The sequence below is a fragment of the Solanum dulcamara genome, chromosome 11 (genome assembly GCF_947179165.1).
Source record: "Solanum dulcamara chromosome 11, daSolDulc1.2, whole genome shotgun sequence".
Lineage (NCBI taxonomy): Eukaryota > Viridiplantae > Streptophyta > Magnoliopsida > Solanales > Solanaceae > Solanum > Solanum dulcamara.
In genome coordinates, this window is record NC_077247.1 from 18868334 (window position 1) to 18896213 (window position 27880).

Here is a 27880-nt window from a genome sequence, read left to right on the forward strand (position 1 = left end):
TTTTCCAATTTCACGCAGCTTGGACACTCTTCTATTGATATTGAAATTATCATATGGATATATGATTTTACTCAAACCTAGAATTAAAAATCGACATGTGAATATCAGGTATTCAGGGTTAGATGAGAATAATTACGATGGATCCTCCACCTTGCACGTTCAATTGACAAACATTTGGAGCAGCAGCAGTGTAGATCAAGTTGTCCCCCTAGCTCTCAGTAATCAGTTAATAAGAATATGAGTTGTCAATGTTTTCATCTTGGCAGGAATATACATGCAGGATGCTAGCTCTGCAAGGTAAAACATACAGCGCAGGCAGCTCCAGAGCTCCAAAAGCCGTTCCATATGATCATCACCGTTACTGCCAAAAATATAACTCTTACTAACCCACCCAATACTGCATTAACTCACGAAACATCTTGAAGTGTTAGACTCAGCTCCTGAGCAGACTTGGCAATGGACCCTCCCCTCCTGAATGAAAAAATGAATAAGAGAAGAGAATAAATAGAAAGAGCAAATTTAGTTGTGTAACATTTGGATCAAAAGTGGGTGAAGATTCACGACGCACCTAGTAAGAGTGGGCAGCCAATTTTTTACTTTTTCAAGCTCAACAAGACAAAGGTTGTAGCGCTCCATCCTTAGTTATCAATAAGGGAGAAAACATTCAAATTAGAAAATAGCAAAGAACAGAAATATAAGAAAATATGAGATAGTACCTTTGCTCTGCCTCAATGTCAACACCAACTGATGCTGGTGCAGACATTGAAGAATAAATCACTGAACCAAATACTTTAACAAGTTTGAGCAGCATAATCAATGAAATGTCTTGATGCCTAAAAGAATGTCCACCAAAAGCCAAACTGAGAATCAAACTACACAATTACAGCAAAGACGAAAATAATCAAGCTCAAATTTGTACCTATCCAAGTTGCTCTCAAGCAACCCCCCAAGGAGTGGTAGAAGGCATGTGCAAATCTCTAATGTAATAATGTCATTTTTCTCTGTTAAAAAGCTTATTACATCAGCAAGCACCTGTGTATCATGCATCAGAAGGTCCAAATCATGTTAAAAAGCTAACTATCAAGATCGAGAAGAGCATAGAAAGGAGAGACTTACAGCAGAATCTGCCATCTTCTCCAGTTCCACATCATGTAAACAGTAATTATTCAAGATCGAGAATAGGGCACAGAAAAGAAAGACTTACAGCAGGATCTGCCATCTTCTCCGTTGCATTAAGTGCCCCTTTAATGTCATGTCTTTGCCAGTACTGATAGACAACCTGTGAGAAAAAGAAAAAGTTAAATGTTTGCTTTCAGGAATACAAGTGACATGTTCTTTTATTTTTCACCAGATTTTCTAGATAAGTCTTTCCAAGTCAAATTGGTATCCTATTCTACAGGAAACTGTTCGCTTTATGTTGATTTTCAGGATAGTGAAGAGGATTGCTTTGTTTTCATATATTTACCTGCTTACAGTTTGTATGTCAGCTATTTAAATCAGGAGGTGATGATTCAACAAATAAGCTACTTGCTGATGCATCAATTCTTCTGCTACCATATTCTCTCAATTCCTTTTCACAGTTTTGTCTTTGTATTCTCTTGTTTCCCTCATTCTTCAGAAGGCTCATAGAATGAATAACAAAGCCACACCACATGACTTTATTCCTAAAAGACACTCTGCTTATTAGATTCCTTACCCATTCATACCATGTTTCAAACTTCGAATAGCTCCTAGTAATGTTGTGCAAGCTGTCCTCAGCTAAGAAATAAATTCTAATGTCCATCTTATATCACCTTAAATGTAGCTTTGAAACAATCAATTGATTGAAGAAAAACTAACCCCTGGTGAATACAGACACCAGAACAATGCCAAAGTAACTAGAACTGTATTTAGAACCTACCCTCGAAAAGCGCGTCTCAGACCATTTTCCTTGAGAACCCTTTTTTGTCATGTAGGTCCCTCAAAGGAGAACCAAAAGACTATTCTCTTGGGAAGAAATCAAAAATCCAAAGGCAAGATAAGTTGGAAGATAATCCTCCAATTAAAGATACAATACTACTTTCAAACATCTATCAAAGATGTAATTTAGCAATTTACAACCCCAGCTAGCCATGAAGAAGTGCTAGAAGACCTAAAATGCAAGAAATTTCAAATGGAGGAATTACAAAACGATGAGCACAGCTATGAATCAAAAAGAGAGATTGTATAAGGAAGATGGAGCTGAAAAAGTTGATAAAGGTTATTATAGAAGCTTGATCGGATGCTTAATCTATCTTTCCACGACTAGGCCAGACATTCTACTTGATGTAAGTCTTTTATCTCAATTTATGCATTCTGTCGGTGCATTGCATTTAACAGCAGAAAGAAAAAAGAACATTAAGATATATCAAAGGTACTATGGTGTCAAGTTTGAGAAGTGTCAAAACTTTCAAGTCGTATGGATTCTCGGAGAGCGATTCGGCTTGATCCATTGATATAAATTCTTAAGGACATTGTTTCAGCATAGGTTAGCTCATCTTCTCATGGTCCTCTATGAAACAGGAGATTGTTGCACAATCCCATGTAGGGGTGTCAAATGAGCGAGTTGGGATGAATTTGACAAAGTCAAAATGAGTTGAGTTAATAAATTGGGGGGGGGGGGGGGGGGGGGGGGGGCGCATTGACCCACTTAAATGTTATTTGGGCTGAAGCGGGTTGGACTGAAATGAGCTAACGAGTCATAACCCAACCCACCCAATTCTTACTAAGTTTTATATTTGAAGTTTGCTTTTAATAATTTGATTAAGTACCTAATAAAACTTATTTCCTTATATTATGACTATACAAAAACATAGCAAACTAAAGAAATGTCTTTCTAAAAATATTTAGACAATTTCTCATGGGTTCAATCTGGGTTGCATAAGCGTCCAATTTTAAAATGGGCTGAACTAAGCAGGTCAAAATGTACATTTGTTTTTTAACAATTGGCAGCAAATGATTGACACTCTTCATCCTTTCCTCATCTCTTCAATTGGACCATCCTTTATAAATTCTAAATACTGATCATAATTTAAACTTACGTTGTTCAAAAAGGGATTAAGTTTTTCTTTCTCAAAAATAAGGGATTAAGTTTTATGGCACACCCTTATTTCCCAAATACAAAAAAAACACAAATAACCTGAGGAACACATGTTCATTAAGTCGAACAGGTGTCATTAACACAAGAATAGAATGTTCTACACCATGTGTCACACAAACAACACCCTCTTACAACATCCGTTATGTAACTATGCTGGTCAAAATGCCAAGCTATGTTTTCTCACAGCTTCCAAGAATGATTGGAGGGCCTTGCTACTGAAAGCAAACATCTTACAGATGGTATCAAGACAGATATAAAATATAATCGTTCTGGACAGTGTGGGGAAGAGGTCAAATATGTAATGAAATACTACTATTTGGTACTAATTATCTGTTCATTAACAATAAAAGTACTTTTTACATCAATACATAACACACTTCCACAATAACAAGGTCCAGGAAAGAATTCCCATCAGCAAATTCAGGAGCACAAATTAATCAGCATAACCTTCATGTGTGTAGACAAACCCAAACTCAAGGGATAATATAATCAGAACAGAAACACACTATTTGGACCAGTAAGTCGCGTAATGTGAATCAGTACAGATCTCATTTCTTTTTGCTTTTTTTTTGGTAACTGAGATCCCTGAAGGACAGTTCCACACGGTTCCAAATCGGTGGATAATGGGTCGCCCCTATACCCTTCCCCATTGAAGTACCAAGCTTTTGTCTATGCTAGGGGTTTAAACCCCATGATGTGCCTTTAACCCACATAATCACGCATTGCACTCATTTTTATTTTATATTTTGAAAAAGGCAACTTGTATTATGAACAAAGGAATACTCCAAAAGTATTCCAGTAATACTTAGAGCAAAATTAAAGAGCAAAATTAACCAAATTGCTCTCTTTTCTTTGTTGTCTTACCATAAGAAATTCCTCTTGATAGTATCTATTCTTTTCCTTACCTTGCAGGTAAAGGGAAAAAGACATGACATATGTAGGAAAGGCATCCAAAACACCATTGACTAGTATGATCCTACCCTACCCAAAGAGAGATATTGCCCCTTCCATTTGGCAAGCCTCTTTTCACACCTCTCCATGACACCATTCTAGATCTCCAAGTCTTTACTTTTTGCACCCAAAGTAAGGCCCAAATAGAAAGTAGGTAGGGATCCTACCTCACAACCCAAAACACTGGCAAGCTCTTGGATGTATAAACTGCTCTTATGCCAATTGACTTGAAGTCCTGAAAGTCTTCAGACTGCTTCAAAATCACCAGAATAGTTCTCAGGTGTCATGTCCTCAGTAAGTTGCAGGTCTGCTATTTTTTGTCTAATCACCTCTCCCCACCCCAGTACTTCTTTGGCTACCTCTACCTTTCCTCAAACCCATCATGGTCAACCTCTTACACCTCCTCACTGGGGCAAAGGCATAAAGGGAACGTTGACACTTATATGTTGCCCGGGTATAATGATACAAACTAGAAAGACAATTCTCATTAACCAGTAATGGGGTTCTTACCTTTCCAAAGTCCAGATTATAGAGGAATTAATGGAAGACATACCAGACAATCAATCAAATATGCCGCAATCCCAAACTAGTTGGGGAAAGGCATTTCAGTGAGGGTCTACCTTTTCTGGAAAGAGAGTGGTTAAAAACACGGATTCAAGTATAATAATGAAATAGACATCCAAATAAATTTGCAGTACACATAACAATGACGTCTACATTTAGCGAAGAGTCTGTTAGAGGCCTCTTAAACTAGTTTCATACCATGAGAATATTTCTGAGCAGACCTGTTTGAATTTTTATCGAGCATCCTTGCAATTGAACTTGTTTCTACTTCACAAGTTCTGAGAAAATTTAAATGTTCAAAACAGGAAGGACGGTGTTGTAATTCAATGGCCCAATAACCTTATCCATTAATCCTCCAAAGCTTGTTATCTATAAGGACAACTTTTTACTTCTTTCCAAATTGTAAGTCGCAAAGCAGCACAAGCAAAGATTAAAAATCATAGCAAAAAGAGTGAACTTACATTCACATCACAAATCAGAGCATCTAAATAACATCATTAAGAAGTCATTTTGCTTCTGTTGTATTATTAGTTACCTGTAATTTGGCCAAACGAGATTGCATTGAGCCAACAAATTGGTCATGTGGTTCCATCAAGTCAGTGACGGCATCCTCATCTGTAGCAGAAACTGTTGCACTTTCCGCTGATGAAAGACGCCCTCTCTTTTTTCCATAAAATCAAAAAAGAACGAAAGATGAGTTAAAATTTGTATTAGGATAGTGATACAGAATTATACATAACTTCACATCAATGGAGAGGAAAATAACACAAAACTTAACATAACTTCACATCAACGGGTGTTTATCCTATTGACAAATTTTAAAAGCAACTAAATCATTTACATAATGTGGAAGACTTTCAAAGAACTAGCAATTCATTTGGGGATCTACAAATTGTTGCCTTATGTATTGTTTACATGGCCATTGAAAGGCTCGTCTATCTAGAAAGTCTTGCAGTCACAACAGTGACATTCTTTTAATAAAGTGGCAGTATATTATATACTCTTCCTTGGGTCATTGATTCGGTAGGTTATAGCAAAAGAAAGGACAATACGGCAAGTCATCCTAATACATGTGCTTGAATTATTAACAATCGATTGATATTTCGGAAACAGTCGTCCTACCTTGGTAGGAGTAAGGTCTGCGTACACTTTACTCTCCTCAGACCCCATGTTGTGGGATTTCACTGGGTTGTTGTTGTTGTTGTTGTTGATATTTTTACCATCTTTTTCTCCAAGTTATTTTTCCTTCTACTTTTCACATGTTTTAAGCCTTATACTAGAATGTTCAAAATACTCTACAATTCTTTTCTATCTTGTACTAATTTTATCAAAACATGTGCATTACTGCTTACTTGTACTGATTTTTAAATTGTAGCATCACACACACTTACTATCCTCCATCTCAATTTTTATGTCATACTTTTATTTTTAGTCTGTTTCAAAAAGATTATCAGCTTTCTATATTTACTAAGTTTCTAATTCCAACATTCTTATTTTTCCCTTATAAAAGGTAAATAGCATGTTTAGACCAAAAGATTCAAAGGGTACTTTCGATACATTATACATACTTTTAGTTTAAGACAAGATTCAATAATCTTCTTTACGTTCTAAAATTTTGTGCCCCAATCAAACTAAGACGCATAAAATGAAACAGAGGTAGTATTAGTTTAATGCATGTTGTTTAAGAAATTTGAATACTAGTATAGTATTTACCCAATGAAGGTAGAATTAATAAAGGTAGAATTAATAACATTTTTTTGGCCAAATACATATAGCTCCTAAAAGTTGGCACCAAATGTTAGATACCTCAATTTTAGTAACAACCAGATAGACACCTTAACTTGTCAAGAATGTGTTCCCTGGATACACAAAGCTTATATGGAAATTTGCATGTTCCTCCTCCAGGTTTGAGCGTCTACATTGACCAAATATCAGAAAGCTCATCTTTACACCTTCTCTCTGCTCTCTCTATTTCTCTTCACGTCTTTTTCCAACCAAAAACTCCATAAACAAAGTTAGCCACAACTTGGTGAACGTGAAAGACGATAATGAAGAAACACTCCTCTATTAAATCAATCAACTTAAAGTACAAGAAGCTATGAGAGCAGCATTATGGATTGAACCAATGAGTCCTAATAGGGTCTCTTTACTTTTCACACTGTATAGCCATTATCTACCACTCTTGAAGTCTAGTGAACTTCTATTGTTTACTGCTCAAAAAGCTTAATGGGGAAGTTCCCAATTGTGCTCTTCAACAAATACTTTTATTTTTGTTAAATCTTTAACTAATATTTCTACTTCTGATCTACTACATTGATCCATCCTTGCTTTAAACATCTATCTTTTCAGAAACAGTGTATATATAGCATAGTATGTGAAGGTTGCTGCTTTCTGTTCCCTGCTAATCTATTAAAAATGTTAGCTTCAGATCTCAGACTTATCTTGTAAGGACTGAGGAGCGCTGCTTTTCTTTGTGATGACCTAAAGCATGATTTGTTTTTCTTTTATAGCCGCAATAGTTTAGTTTGAGTTGTAGTGATCACACTTTCTTTAATTTCATCTTTTTTATCAAGTTTTTATCTTTTCCCTGGACTCAATTATTTTCTTTAACTCGGTGGAACAATGAATATGATCTTCTTTGAAAATGCTTTGACTCAGTTTCCCAAGATATGTATTTGTGATTCTTTTTTTTTTTTGAGAAAGGTAACTTTGTTATAAATAAAGGAATACACAGAAAGTATTCCGGTAATACTTACAAAATACAAACAAAAGCCACAGAAGTAAAATAGCCTTCTATGAGGTCATAAGTAATCTAAAATGCTGGGAATATTCCCTTCATCGTCAGGATATTTATGTTTACTCCAAAAAAAACAGAACCAGACAATTCATCTTCATTTTCTGAAGGGAGCAACTCTTGTTTCCAACGCACCTCTGGTTCCTCTCCATCCATATAGTCCGCCAAATGAAGGCTGGGACAATATTCCATCTCTCCTTGCTCCCTCACTGGTTCCCATCTCTATTCAGCAGGCTAGTGCTTCTTAATACTCCTTGGCAAAGCCCAGCTAATGTCCCTTAGGTTGATGAAAATCTGCCACAACTTCAGTCTCTCTGCAATGTAGAAAGTGATGGTTTATTGTCTCTGTCTCAATTAACAAAAAAGAACATCCAGGGCATATCTGGAAACCTCTTTCATGAGATTACCCTGAGTGTGTGTAGCCTGTTTTGCTAACAACCAGGTGAAAGCCACCTTAAAAGGCACCTTGACTTTCCATATCATCTTACAAGGCCAGACACCTCGTTGTGTCCTTGATCTTCGTGAGCTTCTGTAAGCTGAACCAACTGAGAATCGTCCTTGCTTGTCTGGTACCCAAAACAGATTGTCCTCACTTGTGTCTTTGCAATGCTCTAGAATGTTAAGAAATTCAGTCAACTTGTTCACCTCCCAATCATTCAGATGTCTCCTGAATCTGAGATTCCATCCCTGATTGTCTCTCACTTCTCTGACAGTAGCCACTCTTTGAAGGCTCAAGTTGAACAAATCAGAAAATCTAGTTTTTAGAGTGTCTTGACCCACCCAGCAGTCTTCCTAGAACAGTGTCTTCCCTCCATTGCCAACCTTAATATTACAGGGTTTTTTAAAAACTGGAATGTTCCTACCTAAATAATACAGTTGTTGATAAATTTGAGCCATATGTTTCTGATAGATCTCCATACTCCAGTTCCATAAGGTTGCAAGGCGATCTTACTGATCCATCAGTCCTCCATTCCATATCTGGCCTTTATTCTATCCTTCCATAGTCCTTGTTCGTGTGAGACAAATCTCCATAACAACTTCATAAGAAGGCTTTGGCTTTGTATTTTCAGATTTCTTATCCCCAAACCCCTTCCTTTTTGCTGAGAATGACTTGATCCCACTTAACTAAGTGATCATGTGCTTGTTTGGATCACAGTTTCCTTTGCACAAAAAATTCCTCCTAATAGTATCCAGTCTGTCTATCACATTTGTTGGCATAAGGAAAACTGACATAATGTAGGTAGGTAGTGCATCCAGCACGTACCACCCAGAAACAAGTACTGGCTTTTCCAGTTCACTAGCTTCTTCTCACATTTCTCAAGTACATTGTTCCAATTTCCAAATACCTTTTAGACTTGCTCTTGTCTCCCAAAGGCATGCCAAGGTACCCTGTGGGAAACTCTCCTATCTTTGCCCCCAGTATATTTGCTCGATTAGAAATCCTAGGCACCTCATTGACCGAATAGATGAAACTTTTACCCCAACTGATGAAGGCCTGAGATGGCTTCAAATAGAATCAGATTGACTCTTAAGTACTTTAGTTGAGAGGTGTCTGCATCATAAAAAATTAAAGTGTCATCAGCATATTTGAGGTGGGATATAGCCAGACCCTGTCTATCATCCATGTTGGCATTGAAACCCCTTATTCAACCATTTGCTTGAGCTTTCCTTGGCATATCATTGATACCCTCCACTGCCAAATTAAAGAGAAAATGGGATAGATGATCCCCTTGTCTCAGTCCTCTATCAAATGAGAAGAAACCAGCAGGGGACCAATTTATCAGAATGGAGAACTTCACAGTTGTAGTGCAAAACTTAATCCACCTTATCCATTTGTCACCAAAGCCCATATTTTACAAAGTCTTCCAGAGAACGCCCCAGTCTAAGTGATCATAGGCTTTCTCAATATGCTTGCATAAAATGCCTGGACCTTGCTGATCTTCCTCACATCTACACACTCATTTGAAGTCAAAATAGCATCCATCATTTCCCTGCCTTTAATGAAAGGCCATTTGTTGGGCATCCACAAGCTTGGAAACTACTTTCTTGAGCCTTTCAATCAAAACTTTTGATATGATATTGTGGACGAACACAACAGTAAAGAGTTGTTCCAAAAGTAATGTAAGCTGTACTGTGTTTGGGCCCACTTCATTAACAAGCAGTTGTACCTAAATGTGATATTTTTCTCTGTTCATCTCATTGAACACGTGTACTGCATATGAAAACACATGGACTTTGAAGTGTTCATTCTTTTTCATTCCCAAACCCCCTGTTCCTTGGAATTTCATTTGTGCGTCTACTGTAATTTTTCTTAGGAGTGTTGGATACTCCTTTATGTGGTTTTCCTTGCCAGTGTTCTTCCCAAGAAATCCATTTGACCACATGGGAAAGGGAAGGGGTAGAGAAATGAATGTGCAATAGAGAAAGTAAGTCTCCATCTTAAATAAACTTTTTCTTTCAGATCTATTCGTTGGATACAATCGAAAACCCAGAAAATTGAGGAATTCTTCTTGGGAACCATCATTTTACCTCTGAAGTTCTCTTAGGCTTTATGCATTTTTTATTGCATTTTTTATTTTATTTCGGTGTTTCTGGATAAGATTTATTCATATTTGGTTTCCTCTTCATGTTCTATTGGTGGACTCTATACATGCTTTTGGTTGTGTGTTCAACTGCCTTCATGGGATCTGAAGGGAGAACTTTTACACTAAGAAGTTCTCTATTTCAATTCCATCCCCCCCCCCCTCTCCCCCCTCCTTAAGGGTTCTATTAGGTAAGCATCTCACATTTAACAATTCCAAAGATACATTATTAACATTCACTAGAAAGAACTATTCAACAATTATAATATGCATTATATATCATTTTTGTTAATGAAATATTTGTTTGAAATGCATTTAGCTAGACATTAGACCATTAACGTTCAAGTTGTATCATGTGGTGATAACTCGATATTGAAATGTATCACCTTTTTATAACTTGCATGAGTAAAAATGTATGTATAGTCTAACTTTACCATGCATTTGTATGCAGGATAGGAGGATCGATTGACATGAAAAAGTCTACCTATATGTTTTTGCTTATTCAACTAAGTGATATCAGTATAAGTAGCATTTATCTTCATAAACAGAGATATTATCTTAAGAAGTTGATATTTGTTCATCTTTCGACTCAAATGATGTGTATTAAGTACTACTAGGCCAATTATAAAGCTAATTGCTGTTAGTTTCTCTAATATGAATATTTTGTAGTAGTACATTTCATGTGGGGAAAAATAGTAATGGAATAGCAAGTTCTCAGAAAGAGAAAAAAAAAAGGTAAATGGAGAAAAGTAAACATATCATGATCCTCTGTTCCTTATAGTTGCATTTTGTAAATTCTAATTTTAACATTTGTTGGTGATTATGAAGTGCTTCTTTGGGCTTTTTTTAGTAGTATGAGTTTCTTGACACCCTTCGGGTGGCCCAGTGGTTTGGGCTTGGGACTTCCGTGTTGAAGGTCTTATGGCATTCACTTTATTCTTTGAGCAAGAAAGCCTAGGCTTGGGGAAATTCTATTCAGTTTAAAACAAGGACAAAAGTAGGGTCTTCCATGGTGCGCTTGAACAATGGAAGATGGACGTGGAGATTCGAGGTCTATTTTAACAAGTATGTTATTCCAAAAGTTAATCAGAGTACGATCACATTCTCTTCATTATTTGTTCCAATAGTTCTTGAATTCTAACGGAGATGTCAGCGATGACTTTTTTGAGTATAAGTATTGTTATTTTTTGGTCATGTACTTTAATGCACAAATATAATGTTTTAGTTGGAAATTTTCTCTGACAATTCATATGTTGTCAGTTTTAGTTTGATGCAAGTGATATTTTGTCCTACAATAACGCAAAATATGAAGTTGTCAATTGGGCATGTTTATTAGACATCATGAAACATATGAATTTTGGGGAAAATGATTGAAATGGATTGAATTCTACATATCTACAGTGAAATTTTCAGTTCTCATTAATGGAAACCCTCAAGGTTTCTTAAAATCTTTTAGAGTGCTAAGACGGGGATTCTCTGTCCCAATATTTGTTTGTTTTGGTGATGGAGATACTCAATTGAATGCTAAAAAAAAAGCTGAGAATTTTGATTGGATAAGTAGCTTGCGACAAGCATCCTCAAGTGCTACCAGGGCAATCCAGCTCGACCCCCTAAAAAAAATTCATACGGGAGGCACATGAACCACTTGTTCAATTTCCAACCAGTATTAACGAGGCCCCTCAATAATTGAACTAAAAGTACTCATACCAGGCTCTTAGTGCTTGCTCTTAGTTAGCTCATTGGCTCGCCTTTGACTCTAGCCTCTCATTTAACTAGCTACTTCGTCAACTTCTCGGTCCCTCTTAAGACCAAAGAGGAAGAAAATTGGGATTAGGCAATAAGTGAAGGACTAAAATTGCTTTTCTTTTGGGTACCAAATGACCTATTTTAGGTACAAATGGGCTCACCTTTTTCAACCAAATATAATTCCTCCACGTGCTTTTAGAAAACATAGGAGCAGGATCTGCGTACACCCCACCCTCCCCAAACCCCACTTGAAGAACTATACTGGGTATATTGTTGTTGTTTTGCTTTTGGAAAACGTGGAAGCACATCATCATTTACAATATCAACAGGTATGAATAATATATATGAATAACACAAACAATATACAAGCATACAAATGTGTGTTTGTGCGCGCGCACAAGAGAGAGAGCTCTTACGTCTTAACATAGTATTAAAAGATATGTAGAACTAAAGAAGAAATCTCGGATTAGATTAATACCAAATTGATTGGAAGCATATTCAGAGCCGGTACTGTCCCTACAACATTGCTGGGAGCAAGACATTCCTGAAATTGAATCCTCTCTCTCTTCTCCCAATTAGCAACAATAGACCGTGTCCTTGCTAATTAACAAAAATGTTGCATTAAGTAACCTTTATAGGAATGTGCAGACATAGAGTCAAGATTAAAATGAAAATTGTACCTCTTCTTTGATCTTCCATGGGATTAACACTCCTAACAACATTTCCACGTGCTTCATCTGGAACAAATTGCAAGGTTTGATAAATTGCATCTACTCCATGTAATTCAAGAAAAGAAAAACGGAATAAAGAAATTTCATCTGTTAATACAACAGCAACAACAACAATGCTTCGATCTCATCCTAGTTTGGGTCAACTATACAAATCCTTATATTCATTCTGCTCCACTTCAGTCCACGACTCCATTTTGATCCAATAGGTAAAAGGTTCAATATACAATGACCTTCCAAGAAATTTTACAAATACAAGAAAGCAATAAAGTGCAGAGAAAATCGGTGAAAAACATAAATAAACAAATCATAGAAAAGAAGTAACTTCTCCTTCTACTGCAATGATGGTGGAGTGCACCAAAACAAAAGGCAAACTGAGAAACTGATCCAAGCACCATATTTGTTCTAGGAGATGAGTAAACATAGGCAAGAGCAATGAAAAATATCAATCAGTCTAAGACAAGGCAGACGTTAACATAAAAGCAAAAAGCAGCACGAACATTGCTCAGTGATAAATATATATTCCCACGGGCGTACATATCAATGGAAGATACAGGATACTAGAGATGGGGCCAAACAATCTACATGGAAGGTAAAAGGAGTTGATAAAATTTGAAGGGTGAAATGCATGTTACAAAAAAGTCAGGGGGCTGTCCTATATACAACCATAACTTGTGATATATATTTATTTATTTTAATGACAAGGGAAACCCGCAGCCGCTACCCTTTGGGTGCGCACAGAGTAAAAACTCCGCTCCTATGCAATAGCTCGCAAACCACAGTGGAGAGGTAATCCGCACTAGGCAAGCCAAGTGCGACGAGCTCGACCCAGAAGGCAAACCTCTTGCTTTCGCTGGCAAGGGGTTTCGACCTTGAGACCTCCACCATGAAAGTCCCAAGCCCCCCGAAGGGTAACTTGTGATATATATTTTTACTAGTAGCAATTCATTCGTTTATTGTACTAGTGAAAGAGTCTGATCGGTATGCATTTCAAGGAGATCCTATAAAAGTCCACCACTCAAAGGTTAATAAACATCAGATGGCAACAGAAAGAAAGAAATGAAAAGGGAAAACGAGACATTATCTCTCACACAATTTTCATGAAAAAAAATGAAGGTTCAAAGATCTAATATAATATATAGGCACATAGCACCAAAGGGTGTGGGCCTAGTGGCCAATGAAGGAGGGGGCCTTGAGGTCTCAGGTTCAAATCACAACGGAGACAATAAAATAATAAGTGGTTTCTTCCCATCTATCTAAGCTTTGGAGGACAGGTTTTACCCAGAATCTGTGTTGGTGGAGGTAGGCCCGGTGGAATCAGTTGAGGTACATGTAAGCAGGCCCCGGACACTACTGTCATATATACACACACACACACTATTGCATTTACCAGAGTTGCTCAAGATAAATGATATTTCATAGAACAAACATAGCAGACAACAAAAGGATAGAAGAAAGTAGTCAATAGATATCAGCATTAGTGAAAAGAAAATGGCTGACAAATTAATACGCACAATTTTCATTTTGATTTCTGGAGAGTAACTCAGGTGCTGAATGCACTTCAGGTTTCGATGAGACAAGACTCTTGTCATCCTTCACATTCCTCACAGTTGCTGCAGCTCCAAGTATTGAGCATTTAACTGAAGGGAAATTGTTCTGGTCTGCTATACTGCTGAATTCAATAGCCCTAGGGACTTCAATGTCAGACTGTGACACAGCATTTGACCTCCCAAGGTCTTCCTTGAGAGTTGGAAACTTCCGTAAATCAGAGACTCTTGTCTGCAACGACTGTGGCATTGCCCTTGTTGCAATTCCTTCTTTCCTGGGTTCAGATGCTTGCTCCATTCTGTCATTATTTCTTGGCACAATAACAGGTATGACCTCTGACCTATTGACAATGGAAGAATTTGCTGCTGATTGAGCTTTAGCTGAATTCCTCTTTAGACCAGTTGTATTAGGAACTGCTGTTGTATTAATTGGAGGTGCTTTCGAGCCAACACTCAGATTTATTCTTTGAGGAGTGCCTGGTGCATTTGCAGTAGCTTCATTGAGAAGATAAGAAAAGACTGTGAGAACTTTCTGGGAGCCAAACTTAGATGAAATAAGTAAACAAAAATGCTATCAAAACGGGAGGAAAGAAAAGAACCTCGAGACAAGGTACCAAGCTAACAAATTAACAGGAATTGAAAAAAAGGAAGAATAGCATACCAGTAAGAGCCCTAGAATCCCTTTGAAGATCCAAGTTTTGTGATACTGAAAGTCTTCCAAAAGATTTGATCTCCTTAACAGGATCAGAATTTTGAGAAATTGAGAGTCTACCCAAATTGGCTTTGCTAGGATCCTCGGCTAGATTGGATAAATTCACACTCGAATTCAATTTTACATCAGAATGACCATTTAATCGAGTAGTATTACCCATTGCATATGGTTCAAGACGCTGCATGATAAAAGCATGATAGATATTAAACCTAACTTAAAAATCAAAACATGAAGTATATCATCCAAGATAACTCCAACCAAAAGAAAAGCCTTTTTACCGAAATATCCACAACCCACACTCCAACACAACTTTGATTGTAAGAGCAGCCAAGGAGTTTCCCTTCATGAATATTAAGATCCGACAATCGAGACCATCCAACATCTACTGTATCATGACATCTAATTGGTTCCCACGAGCAAACCTACAAAGGAAAATTGTTAAAGGAACAACACATATGCTACAATTCATGGAACAACTATTTCTCAAGGAAAGGCAAATAGCCAAGGGTACCTTCAAACCCTCATGCAAACCACAGAGAAGGGTTCTTCCATCGGGATTGAAGGTCATACAGCGCACCCCTGATGTCTAGAATTGAGATAAACAAATAGTTAAGTTTTTACAATCTCAAGACATTTCCAAGAAACATGAGAAGCACTCAGCAGCGATATTGGATCGAATATGAAAACTGAAATAGAAAGAGATGCAAAGATGGTGAAATTACTAACCTCTGGTCCAGCTGAACCTATGAGTTCAAAAGTTTCAAGGTCCCAAAATTTTACAGTTCGGTCAGCAGAACCTGGTGAAGATAAAGAACAAGAAAAAAAAAACAATGAGCATCTGATTGCTATGATGATGATGATCAGAGATTAATGCAACATCCAACTCTGAAGACCTCTTTTTATTCATTTGATCCTCCCACCACCACCATCCCACAATCCTACTTTCATGGGGTTATCAGCATTACAAGGCAAACTTCAACTAGATTGAACCTTTTAGTATCTAGAAAGTAGAAACTTCATGCTTTGCCCACATTTCCCTGTTTCCATTCCCTCTTTTCTGAACAGTCATTTCAATCATGAAAAAGAAGCATCCAAGCAAAACTCAGTATCAACTAGTTACATGGAAAGATTTAGGCATCATGATCTAGTGAGTTCTTAGTCCATTTTACATGAGATTCTGCAAAACAAAACAAAAAAAGAAACCAGAATCACTAGTTTCCATCATACTCCCTCTATCTCAAAATATTTGCAAGATTTGACTTTCAATGGCCAGATTGGGCTTCAGTTAAAGCCATTCTAGACTACAATTCAATATAATTTACAATCACACATTATTAATTAAAAATAATAATAAACCGCATGAAAAATATTATCATGGAAAGCTTAGAATTTTCTGAACCTGTGTATTTAAAAAAAAACACAATTTAACAGAAGCTCAATTTTACTTCTGAAAAGTTAGCATGGATGATTTCTGGGATGGAGTATTCTACAGATGTGATTGGTGAGGGAAGTCACTTTTTCTTAGAGCATTGACAGATGAAAAACTTCATTGTTAAAAGATTTAAAGGAAGATAAAAAATAAAAATAAAAAAAGCTTCAAACTGAAAAAATATTTAGAGCACTAAGAGCTGGCAGGCATAAGTAGTCGAATCAACAAGTCCTTAAAAATCTGTATACACTCGCCACTTGTCAATTCAAATATTCAGTTATCTTATCAGGTAACACAGCCTACAGCATTAGGAAAGAGTTAGACTACCAACAAGTTCAAGTTTAACACAGGACACATAGCATGCATTAAAGATCTCGTTGAATACAATTAAAGTTACTGGAGCCAGCACAACACAAAGCAATCAAAGACCGGCATTGAATACCAGATTGACCCTTGTGAGAAAAGAGACGATGTAACACTGTGTCACAGCTTTTAATCACACCTGTTGCAAGTAGAAACTCATGGGGGTGAAAGTCTATGCACTGAATCTGCCCTTCATGACATTTGAAATCGTGTAAAAGCTTTCCTGCAGTCAAATCCCAAAGCTGCCACAAAACAGAACTGTAATCAAAATATTATAATAATGAAATAATGCTCAAAATCTCATGCATCTACTTGATATAATGTCCACCATTAAATATCATAGAACAAGACTAGATGCACATGAAGGGAACTACTAAAAATCATGAAACGGTTATTAATGTCATGGACATGGCTATTGGTTTTTCTTTTTCTTTATTTTGACACGGAAATGGGTAGAGGTAACTAGACAGGTCATGGTGTAGCTTCAGCTTACCGAGGACATGACCTTACATAGAAGATTATGGGGGAGACAGATTCAGGTAGAAGGTTAGCAGGTACTTGAGTGTTATCTTGCTTATCCTTCCATACCAGTAGTCGTAGTATTACTCTTGTAGGTTCTTATTCCTTTGATTTTTGTTACTATTTCTTGTTCCTTGTAATTCGATTATTGTATTATTTTGTTGTAATTATTGTTCTTTTTTTTAGTATGCTTTGTTTAGTATTTTGTCTTGGTTTCTTCACTCCTGCTATTTCCTGGAGCCGAGAGTCTACCGGGAATAGGCTCTCTACCTCCTAAGTCCCAAGGTAGGAGTAAGGTTTCCATACACACTTACCCTCCCCAGACCCCACTTATGGGATTACACTGGGTATGTAGTTGTTGTCAACATGGAAATGGGTAAAATACAAAGATTAACCAGAACTTATGTTTTATCATCCATTCACTCATTAAGTTAGCACCTATCTATCGCAAAACAGTTCAGTAGGATGCAACAAGGTTTAAGTCAACAAACTTAGAGTGAATGTTTCATTAAGTTAAGAGTATGTTGATAATGGTTAGTGAGTTACTTCGAATTCCTTTTTTCTTTTTCTTTTTTTTAAACTGATAATGTTGTATTCCTTAACAATAGGGATATGCTGATCACCTTCAAAAAGGAATAAAAAAGAGGTAACGAAAAGGAAAATAACTTACAGAGCTCCTAATAAATCTACAAGTTGTTCCACATCCTCTATATATTGTTATTTACACCAAAAATAAAAACATACAATACAATTCCACTTTACTTTGGGAATAGAATTGGATCTATCTTCAAAACATCTGCTATTTCTCTCTCTCCACATAGTCCACTAAATGCAAGATCGTATTATCCTCTACTTCGAATTTTGTGGTGTAGCCATACTCCAAAAACTTCAGAGCTTTTAAAACAACATACCCAACATAAAAGGCAGTTCAACATGGAATATTTCTTCAAGCTCTTTAATTGAATAAATTATTGAATACATGGAATATAAAAGTGAGGAATCTGACCTTGACAGTATTGTCTTCCCCACCAGATACAACCCATCGGCCATCTGGAGTGAACCTGATGACATTGACACCTCTGCTGTGACCTTTGTATGTGTGGATACACCCTTTGCGTCTGATATCCCAAATCTTTAGGTTTGTATCTAGAGACCCAGATGCAAAGAACTCACCAAAGGGATGAAAATCCAATGATATGCAGTTGGATCGGTGTCCAGTGAGTGTGCGAACAACTGAGAAAATGTGTGTGAGAGAGAGAAATTATATATCCCATTGTAAACAACAGAAAATGATTGAACTCCTCAATGAAAAGTAATATAACAAGCATACTCTTGGCCTCCTCTAAATCCCAAAGCTTGATAGTTCCACTTGCTGCTCCTGCAGCTACCAATACCTCTGAAGAATCAAAGCTAACTGAATCAATTCCGCTTGAATGACCTGACAAACTCTACACAAATATACGGAGAAGACCATGTGTAAATACAAAGTACACAGCCACCAACGAAAAAAGAAACAACAAAATGGACAACACCCAACTAGAGGCCTCGATTACGAAAAATGTCCCATTATGCCCATCCAGAAAAGGAAAAGACTGAACAACTTGGGTGTGTTTGGTATGGAGAAAAATGTTTTCCATGGAAAATATTTCCTAAAAAATGTTTTCATGGAAAACAAGTGAGCTTCTTACTTATTTTCTAATGTTTGGTAGGTTAGCAAAAGAATATTATCTCAAGAGTATTTATATGTTATCTAGCAAAACACTATGAGGGTGGGATGTGGTGGGGGTGGGGGTTCAGGGGTGGTGGGGGTGGGATGGTCAAGGGGAGGGGGTGGGGGTGTTGGGTGGGTGACGAAGAGATAATGAACTTGCAATGTTACTTGTGTAAATTGTTTTTCCCCCTTCGATTAAGGAAGTCATTTTTCTCATTTTTTAAGAACTTATTTTCCTAGAGAAAATTTTTGATCAACCAAACAAGGAAAAGTTGGAAACATTTTCTGAAAAATGTTTTCATCCATACCAAATACACCCTTAAACAGAGAAGATTCTTAAGATAAGCCTTTTAACACAAAAGCTTCTCTTTTAGTTCAAACTGAAAAGATTTTGATTTCAATGCGGGTATAAACTAAAAGATGAAATGAAATAACAGCAAAAGAATATAAGAAAGAAACTGACCAAGATGGCATTGGGCTTGCCAATGGCCCAAAGGTTAACCTTGTGATCTTCTCCCCCGGTTAGAAGAACCCTGGATGACTTCCTTCCAATCTTCAAGCAGTTCACGCTTAAAGAATGAGCTACAAATTCCTCTATGACAGTATTATCAAGGTTTTCCAAAATTTGGCTCAAGTCCTCTACTTTTATCATTTTTAACCAAACGAAACTAACTCAAAACATTAAGACCCTAATCAACTGACTAATAAGATCCACAAGAAGGATAATGCTATTCTTATTCTCTATCCACTAGATAGAAGCAAATTCCAAGATATGTCTCCACATTTTGTCCAGCAAAGCAAACAACAGACTAAGAAATATGATTCTCTCGCTAGGATCAAAACACATTTTCCAGAAATGCGAAACAATACATAAAGAGAAGAAAAAGAAAAGCAAAGGAAAAGGATACGTAACTTATAAGCACGCTTAGTAGTTGTCATGGAGAAAAGTCAAAATCTGGTTTGGAAATGGAAATGTCGACGGTAGAAAACCCTAACAACGTCAGTGCAGGCGAGAAATACAGGCAAGACCCTCGTCATACTACTGAATCTGAGAGCGATAAACGCTCAAGATCTCGATGAAACTCCTCCACATATTCGCTGTCTTCGACTTCAGCAACAACAACAACCACCGCAACTACTACTAGTACTGCAGGAAAAGGGCTTCTCAATCACATTCCTACTCAAAATGCTCGCTACAGAACCACTTCTCCCATTCGAAGCGTGCAAATGTGACAGTTTATTCCTTTTGTTTCATCGCTCAGGTTTGGACTGAGAGTTGCAACAATGAGGGAGGGGTTTAGCAATAAAGGTTCTTCCTCGCTCTACTCAATTGTAGCTCCAATACGTTCTGATACTTTCCTCTTCTCAGCCTGAATAACGATGGCAAAATACACAAGGAAAGAGAAAGAAGGGAAAAAATGGCGTTTGCAAGATCCCCTTTCACCATCGCAGGGAGACAACAATAATAGTTATGTTTAATCTAAACGTTTTGAAAACTGGTTAAACTCAACTAGTTTATCTACACGTGCAACCAAGACGATTAAATATGATAATTAACGACGGTATCAAAAAGAGACTTTTATTTAATAGTATTATTTTCTACTTCGATCATTATTATTATTTATAATCCTACACAATCCATTAAGAGCTTATTTTGTCAATTTTTTTGAAGGCTAAAAACTTTTGTTTTCTTAAATTACTTTTTTTTAAAGTAATTTTGAAAAGCAACAAAATAATTTTTCTATTGTTGGGTAGAAGCTATATTTTTTTCATATCAAGTTGTATTAGATTGTATCAATGAATAAAACTCTATCAAGTATATATATTTCATGTGTATTTACTTTGTATCAAGGTATTAAAGAGTACAATTTTATCGTATCAACGAATACAATTGTATAGGATCTACACATTTGTAATATGTTTTTACATTTCTATCATGTGTTGTATATATTTTAATATATGATTGATATAAACAAACGTAACTGGGGATAAATTTGGACTATTTTGAATAATTGAAGAATATTTTTCACTCTTTTTCTAATAACATAGAAAATTCTAATAAATGTATTAATTATTAGACTTGATTATTTTCTTATTTTTAGCTATTTTTAAAAAATACCATTTAAATGTGAACAGATGCATTATGATTGCCTCATCATAAAAAGGCTCATAACTAAATCCAAAATATTTTTCAATCAATCTCCTAACCAATAACCAATGATATAAACTCCACCACATAATATATGAATTAATTTAAATTTATAATTATGTACGAAAATTAGAGGTTAAGTATCTAAACATATTCATCTACAACACAAAATATGTCTTAATAAAGTAATTTCAACTTTGTTTCAAACCAAAGTAGGAAAAAAGAAGAAGCAATCGAATAGAAAAAGTAGAAATTGTGTCTGCTTGATATCCACAAAAAATATAACATGGAGGCATATTTTTCAATCAACATTAATCCAAATGACGACGGTTTGTAAGTAGCAAAAAACATTACTCCATAAAATAACAAAAGAAGCGAAGTGATTTGAATAAGACAGTTTTCATTTGAATCTCATACTATGCAGTTTGATTTTAGATAATTTTATATTTCTACGTGTTCACCAATAACAAAAAACTTAATTGTCCATGCAATACTCTAGACAACAAATATTTTACAACAATTATTTTATATTTTTAAAAGTATAAATGATAAAGTTCATGGTACTTTAGGCGGAAAAAGATAAATGAGGCTCGTAATAAAACGCAAAAAGAAAAACGAACATCATGATAATAAATTAAGAAGAGTAGAAGAATACTTGAAGGATAATTAGAGCCTTTAATTTTCAAGTACAGTTGGAAACATAGAACATACTATTGCTTTTTTAGGATATATCTCAATATCCAACAATTCCAGCCTTTTCAAATGTTGAGCAAATTATGATATATTTATCGTGTATTTATATAACCATTTAACAGTTGATAGAAGTATATTTGAAAGAACACAACCTTTTGTCATATGATAACGACAAGTCATCCGAAAGAATGCATCCCTTCCTATCAGCGTGTGTTTGGAATAGTTGTTATACATTAGGATTTTTCTTAATAATTATTTTAATAATTAGAATATTTCATTGAAGGATTATTTCATTTAAAATATTTAGTTGAAGGATATTTAAGTAATTTAACTTTTTAAATTTAGAGGCTTTTTTGGTTGGGGGATACTATAGTAATTTAACATTTAAGTTAGGGAATGTTTTTAGTTGAGGGTATTATAGTAATTTAACATTCAAATTAGAGAGTTCATATTTTTAAGGTAATATAGATATAGACAACAACAATAATAATGATAATAATAGTAATAATTTCAATGTTTTTGAAGCCAGTTCAACTCACAAACTACACTTTTGATCCTGGACATAATTAGAACCCGTTCAGTCATAAAAATTATTCATTTTTTTTTCTGAAATAATTATTCAATTTGGCTACACATATGATTCCTTTGAGGACTTTCTCATTTAACTTTTCAAATAGATTAGACAGTAATAAATATCTAAGAATTTATTAAGATATGTAGCTATAGTTATCTAAAATAAAAATATAAATTATTGTTACCTAAAATAAAAATGTAAATTAATCTTATATGTTGTTGAGTATTTACATGAGTAATATATATATATATATATATATATATTAGAGTTACGAGTAGATTTCTTTAATTCAGTTGAGCATCGACAGTAGTTAGCTATTTTGAAAATCTGATTTACTAGTTACAAAATTAATATTACTCAAAGGTGTATTTCTAATTCGTTGCACCTATTTAAACTATTGATGTGCACAATATTCATATGATTTTTGCTTTTACTATGTTAAATTATAGTATAGTTTAGGACATCATTTCTCAAAGATTGAAGAATATATTCTACAAATTCAATCACCGATCCGACTATTTAAGAGAGTAAATTTGTGGTGAAAAGATTTGAATTTGAATTTATAAGTTAAAAATAAGAAAAGTTATTTTTGATTTGTTAAAATAAAAGTTGAGATTTAATGATTTTACTTGATATAAAATTATAATGGGGTTTAGATATTTTATATTTCGCATATTAATTTGTCTTTTTCGATTAGCAGACTAATATTTTTATTGTTAGCTGTTTTAATTTAAATATGCCTTTTTTGATTAACTTAATAAAATGACTAACTCACAATATTGAAATAAAAATATTTTTTTCTCGAATGAATACATCATATGGATAAAAATCTCTTCTGACTAGCTTCTATTTTTTTAATTCAAATTAGCCCCAGCTGGACCATTTATTAATAAAGGCAAACAAGAGATTCAGGCCCAAAAGTGACCTTTATTCATTTCACCTAATTGCTAAAATGCCCTTCAACAAGAATATTCAATAGCATCCTTTTTTTCTATTCTGGAAAAACTAGCTATTGACTCAACCTCTCGTCGGGTCTATGCACTCTTTGTCTTTGTTTTTAGCATCGGTGATTGAAAGATAGTAGAAGCCCATACTATTCTATCTATCTCAGAAAAAAAGTCTCAACCTTTTGATACGAAAGTAGGCCCTAACTTCTCAATAAGTCATTCAAATCAGAGAAGAGCACAAACATTTGTTGCACTCCATGCCTACAAAAAAGGAGCTTAAAAAGGTGGTGTTTTTCATGAGTGCCACATCAGCTGTTGGACCTGATGGAATGAATGTAAAATTCTTCCAAACCTGTTGGGATATCATTGGTAATGACATGCTAAATTTGATTCACTAGTTCTTAAATGGCCATTACATTTCTAAATTCATTTCTAAATTCATTTTTCATGCATGTTTGGTTCTATATACAAAAACAAGGGAGATATCCAGAGTTGCAACAACTATAGGGGTATCAAGCTTCTAAGCCATACTATGAAAGTGTGGGAAAGAGTGGTGGAGATGAGGGTTAGAAGAGGCGTGTATATTTCAGAGAACCAGTTTGGATTTATGCCGGAACGCTCAACTACTGAAGCTATCCATCTTATGAGAAGACTGGTGGAGCAGTATAGGGAGAGAAAGAGAGACTTGCATATGGTATTTATTGATCTAGAAAAGGCTTACGATAAAGTTCCACGAGAAATACTATGGAGATGTTTGGAGGCTAAAGGTGTACCGGCGACGTACATTAGAGTGATCAAGGATATGTATGAGGGCGCCAAAACCAGGGTAAGGACAGTAAGAGGAGACTCAGAGCACTTTTCAGTTGTGATGGGGTTACATCAAGGATCAACCCTTAGTCCATTTTTATTTGCCTTGGTGATGGATGTATTGACGCGACAAATTCAAGGTAAGGTGCCATGGTGTATGCTTTTTGCGGACGATATAGTCCTGATCGATGAGACTCGTAGCGGAGTTAACGCTAAGCTGGAGGATTGGAGACACACCCTAGAGTCTAAAGGGTTTAAGCTGAGTAGGACCAAGACAGAGTACTTAAAGTGCAAGTTCAGTGAGACACCCCATGAGGTTGGCGCGGAAGTTATGCTTGCTGACCAGGCCATCCAAAAGAAAGATAGTTTCAAGTACCTGGGGTCTATCATGCAAGGCAGCGGGGAGATTGACGATGATGTCATCACACATCGTATTGGGGCAGGGTGGATGAAATAGAGGCTCGCTTCCGGGGTGCTCTGTGACAAGAAGGTGTCACCACAACTTAAAGGCAAGTTCTACAAAGTGGTTGTTAGACCGGCTATGTTATATGGGGCAGAGTGTTGGCCAATTAAGGTCTCTCACGTCCAAAAAATGAAAGTAGCCGAGATGAAAATATTGATATGGATGTGTGGGCATACTAGGAGCGACAGGATTTGAAACGAGGCTATTCAGGATAAGGTAGGAGTGGCCTCAGTGGAAGACAAGATGCAGGAAATGCGACTTAGGTAGTTTGGGCATGTAAAGAGGAGAGACACAGATGCCCCAGTGAGGAGGTGTGAGAGGTTGGCCATGGATGGCTTCAGAAGAGGTAGGGGTAGGCCGAAGAAATATTAGGGAGAGGTGATTAGATAAGACATGGCGCAGTTACAGCTTACCGAGGACATGACCTTAGATAGGAGTGTGTGGAGGACCCGCATTCGGGTAGAAGGCTAGTACATAGTCGCGTTATCCTACCCTATTAGTAGGCGCATTAGCGCACTATAATTTCCTTTGTGGAGGACTCAGATTAGGATTAAAGGCTAAGTGATTCATCTTTTGCACCATAGTAGTTGTAGTTCTGCTCATTGTTTATTGCCTTTTGATTTCTGCATTGTATTGCTGTTTATAGTTGTGGCGCCGTTGTACTTTGACTGTCTTATCTTATCTTATCTTATCTTATTTATTTATTTATTGTAGTTATGCCTCCTTCTTCCCGTACCACTCTACCACGACTTTCTCTTTTGCTATTCTTGTTTTCATCTTGTTTTCTATATGTTTGCCCCTATCTGACCTTTTATCTTGTCCTCTTTTAAAGCCGAGGGTCTTTCGGAAATAACCTCTCTACCTTTCAAGGTGGGGGTTAGGTCTGCATACACTCTACCCTCCCCAGACCCCACATTATGGGATTATACTGGGTTTGTTATTGTTGTTGTTATGCATGTTTGGTTCTACTCCCAAAAGTGGACTATCCTAACAAGCTAAATGAGTTTAGACCTGTATCTCTTAGCAACTTTACTAGTAACATCATCTCTAAATTAGTATGTCTCAGACTTGCATCAATTCTTCCTAACCTTATTTCTGAAAATCAATCTAGTTTGTCAAAGGTAAAAGCATATCAGAAAATATAATGCTAGCCCAGAAAATCATTCATAGTATTAAAAAGCCTAAAGTTAGGGACAATGTGGTCATTAAACTTGACATGGCTAAAGCCTATGATACGGTCCCTTAGTCCTTTATATGTCTGCTCATAAGGAAGATGGGCTTTGGAGAGGTATTTATTAATATGGTTTGGAGAATTATGTCCAATAATTGATACTCAGTGATCATAAATGGTACAAGACATAATTTTTTCCACTCAATAAGAGGGCTCAAACAAGGAGACCCCCTTTCTCTTGCTCATTTTATTATGGGTGCTAAAGTGTTATCTAGGATGTTAAATTGCCTACATCAACACTACTTGTATACTGGCTTCCAAATGGAAAGGAGAGGACCATAAATAAATCATTTAAGCATTGCAGATGATGTTATTATCTTCACAGCTACCAACAAGTTCTCCTTAAAGCTCATTATCAAAACTTTGCAAACCTATGAGGAAACCTTTGAACAACTGATCAACAAGGACAAGAGTCAGTTTTCTGACTCATGTGAATACTCCTACAGAAATTATTGATAGGGTCACTACCATCACAAGTTTTAGATACACTCATAGTCCTATTACATATTTGGGTTACTCTCTATATATTGGTGGTCAAAGGGTCATTTATTTCACTAACATGGCTGCCAAAGTTTTGTCCAGAATCAGGGATGGCAGACCAAAATCTTAGGCTATGGAGAAAGAGTAACTTTGATTAAATCAGTTCTACAATCTTTGCCTATTCACCTATTGTCTGCAATAACTCCTACAACTATAACTCTTAAGCAGATTAAGAGACTTATTGCTGACTTCTTTTGGGGATGGGAGAAGGAGAAGAAAAAATACCACTGGGCATCATGGGAAACTCACAGCTTTCCTTTTGAAGAAGGAGGTATTGGAGTGAAAAACTTGGAGGATGTCTGCTTATCTATGCAGTATAAGAAGTGGTGGATTTTTAGAACTAAAACTATCTATGGGGGGACTTCTTTAAGGCTAAATATTGTCAAAGATCCAATCCTATTTTTAAGAAATGGCACAATGATCAGTCTCTCATTTGGAAGCACGTGATGATTAATAAGGGTGATGTTGAACCTCTTATTTAGTGGTCTATAAATTCAGGGAACTGCAGTTTTTGGTGGGACGACTAGCTAGGGGTGGGTCCTTTAGTCAATTATAATGGTTATCTTCCTAGGATGAACAATACAACAGTGTCTAGTTTCCTAGATAATGGGAAATGGAGGAAAGGGTGAGACAATAAGCTCCTCAACAGCTAGTTAACAAGATTCTGAACACACAGGTTTCAAATATCAGTCTGCTATTCCTGATCAGGTCATCTGGAAGCCTAATTCCAATGGCATCTTCTGCATAGGACCATATTAGAAAGAAAAAGACCAAGACTCTTACTGATGCCATGACATGGCACAAAAATATTCATTTCAAGATCTCTTTTTTGCTTTGGAGGGATCTCAAATTCAAGCTACCAACCAATGAAAAGATTGTATCCTTTAGAAATGAACCAACTACTTGTTCCTACTGTTATAGACCTACACAAGATGATATTGATCACATTTTTGTGTCTGGCCATTTCGCAAACCACATTTGGAAGCATTTTTCTAGAATTTAGGGGATTCAACATGCTCACAATCCACTGAGGAATGTTCTGATGTAGTGTTGGATACTTAAACCCAATAATGAGTTACATAAACTCATGATTCAGGCTACACCTATTGTAATCTGTTGGAATGTTTGGAAAAATAGGTGTACAAGTAAATATGGGGGAAAGAAATCTAAGGTCACTAGAGTTATTTTCTCAATCATTAAGGATTTGTACATGTTGTTCATTACAACCTTCCCCTATATCAACTGGCCGAACAGTTAGAAGGATCTTGTGTCTATGGTAGACAATTGCAAACATGAGATGAAAGTTCTCCAAGTCAACTAGTTTAGACCCCCCTCTTCCTTCATTGTCAAACTAAACACTGATGGGAGTGCATTAGAGAATCCAGATAGGATAGGAGCATGTGGTATTCTAAGAGACTACAAAGGCAGATTACTTTATGCCTTTGCTACTCCCTTAGGAGTTGGTTCAAATAACCAAGCTGAAGTTCAAGCTGCAGTCATCACTTGGTGCATTCAAAATGGGTACAACAGGGTTATCTTAGAAACTTATTCAGAGCTACTTGTTAAATGGATAAAGCATGAGACCAACACACCTTGGAGTAATTCCATCTTTATCATGAAACTTCAAGATCTTGTCCAAATATTAGATGTCTTCCAATATAAACATGTTTATAGGAAAGCAAACTTTCTAGCAGACACATTATCCAAGCTTA

The 27880-nt window shown here is 36.2% G+C and overlaps 1 protein-coding gene across 1 annotated transcript; it reads right to left on the bottom strand.

Annotated features, from left to right (window-relative positions):
- On the bottom strand, positions 1 to 20258 carry LOC129873173 (katanin p80 WD40 repeat-containing subunit B1 homolog KTN80.4-like). Its single transcript, XM_055948207.1, has 18 exons — positions 19673 to 20258; positions 19228 to 19358; positions 18384 to 18501; positions 18060 to 18286; positions 16674 to 16776; positions 15469 to 15539; positions 15254 to 15328; positions 15021 to 15164; positions 14692 to 14920; positions 13998 to 14525; positions 12436 to 12492; positions 12234 to 12355; positions 5169 to 5294; positions 1205 to 1279; positions 920 to 1032; positions 717 to 833; positions 569 to 637; positions 1 to 471 (listed from the first exon to the last, which is right to left on the bottom strand). Exons 1-18 carry the CDS (start codon positions 19701 to 19703, stop codon positions 408 to 410), a joined length of 2400 nt encoding a protein of 799 aa, XP_055804182.1. The 5' UTR covers positions 19704 to 20258; the 3' UTR covers positions 1 to 407.
- Positions 20259 to 27880: the final 7622 nt, after the last annotated feature.

What these genes read in the sequence shown, in the direction of transcription:
- LOC129873173 (XM_055948207.1), bottom strand. Translation starts at nt 19,703, where the DNA reads ATGACAACTACTAAGCGTGCTTATAAGTTAC. An exon ending in TGAGTTTCTACTTGCAACAG is followed by an intron (nt 15,540 to 16,673) that starts GTGTGATTAAAA and finishes TATCTTCACCAG; the next exon opens with GTTCTGCTGACCGAACTGTA. An exon ending in AGAAGATGGCAGATCCTGCT is followed by an intron (nt 1,033 to 1,204) that starts GTAAGTCTTTCT and finishes CATGATACACAG; the next exon opens with GTGCTTGCTGATGTAATAAG.